Raw genomic sequence first — 1,028 nt, forward strand, 5'->3', positions numbered from 1 at the left:
CACGAAACCCGAAACCCGAAACCCGAAACCCGAAACCCGAAACCCGAAACCCGAAAACCCGAAACCCGAAACCCGAAACCCGAAACCCGAAACCCGAAACCCGAAACCCGAAACCCGAAACCCGAAACCCGAAAACCCGAAACCCGAAACCCGAAACCCGAAACCCGAAACCCGAAACCCGAAACCCGAAACCCTCAGTATTGCAGTAGTCCCTTCAGCCGGCTTTACTCACTGTACTCCGTAGAACACAACGATCAAGTACAGTAGACACGACCGTTGATGAGCACTAGCCATGGTAACTATTGATTCCCCAGTTCATCAGAGTCATCGTTCCACCAGGACGGCAGGGGGTCCGAATCCGTCAGATCTACTTGCGATGGGAAGCTTCCACTAGGCTCATGCGCAAGGTTATCATAAATCGATCGATCATGGCGATCGCGGCCTTCCATAATCTGAGGAATCGTCAAATCAACTTGATGATTCTCGGCCCTCACCTTCTGGTGCAGGACTTGCACAATCCTCTCTTGTCCCAGCAGCAGCTCCAACGCCCGCTCCCGGTCCACTACAGCGACATTGGGAACAAGGACACAAGGCGTTGCCTTACAGTCATGGACAGTGTCAATGCTGTCGGTCATGGGCGTAGCATCCCCAAGTCCCAGAGAACCTATCATATAAGGATAACAGAATGGTAGCCTCTGGACGAAGGCCTCACCCTCTCCTGAGTACCCAGGGGAGAGCCTCTGGTCACCAGTAGCTCTCTGACACTGTTGCTTCTGATAGAGGGATATCTCGTTCTTAACGTCATCAATGCACTGCTGGAGGAACACCTAGCAGTAGCACTACTATAGGCATTCACTAGTATCAGCATGCCTCCCACTTCAATCTCCGATCGCTGTCGCAGCTGCTGGTCTATGGCTTCCCGTAGATACTTCAGCGACACCTATGATCGATTATCAAATTGTGAGATGAGCAATCGATACTATCACTATTGATCGATCCTCACGCGTCGATGGTCTTACGATATCTCA

The 1,028-nt window shown here is 51.7% G+C and overlaps 1 protein-coding gene across 1 annotated transcript; it reads right to left on the minus strand.

Annotated features, from left to right (window-relative positions):
* Nucleotides 1-299: 299 nt before the first annotated feature.
* On the minus strand, nucleotides 300-452 carry Pmar_PMAR018836 (hypothetical protein; the record flags this gene model as incomplete). Its single annotated transcript, XM_002764406.1, has 1 exon — nucleotides 300-452. A coding segment is annotated over one exon (153 nt), but the record flags the coding sequence as incomplete, so codon positions are not given.
* Nucleotides 453-1,028: the final 576 nt, after the last annotated feature.

This window comes from Perkinsus marinus (assembly GCF_000006405.1).
Source record: "Perkinsus marinus ATCC 50983 genomic scaffold scf_1104296977524, whole genome shotgun sequence".
Taxonomy (NCBI): domain Eukaryota; phylum Perkinsozoa; order Perkinsida; family Perkinsidae; genus Perkinsus; species Perkinsus marinus.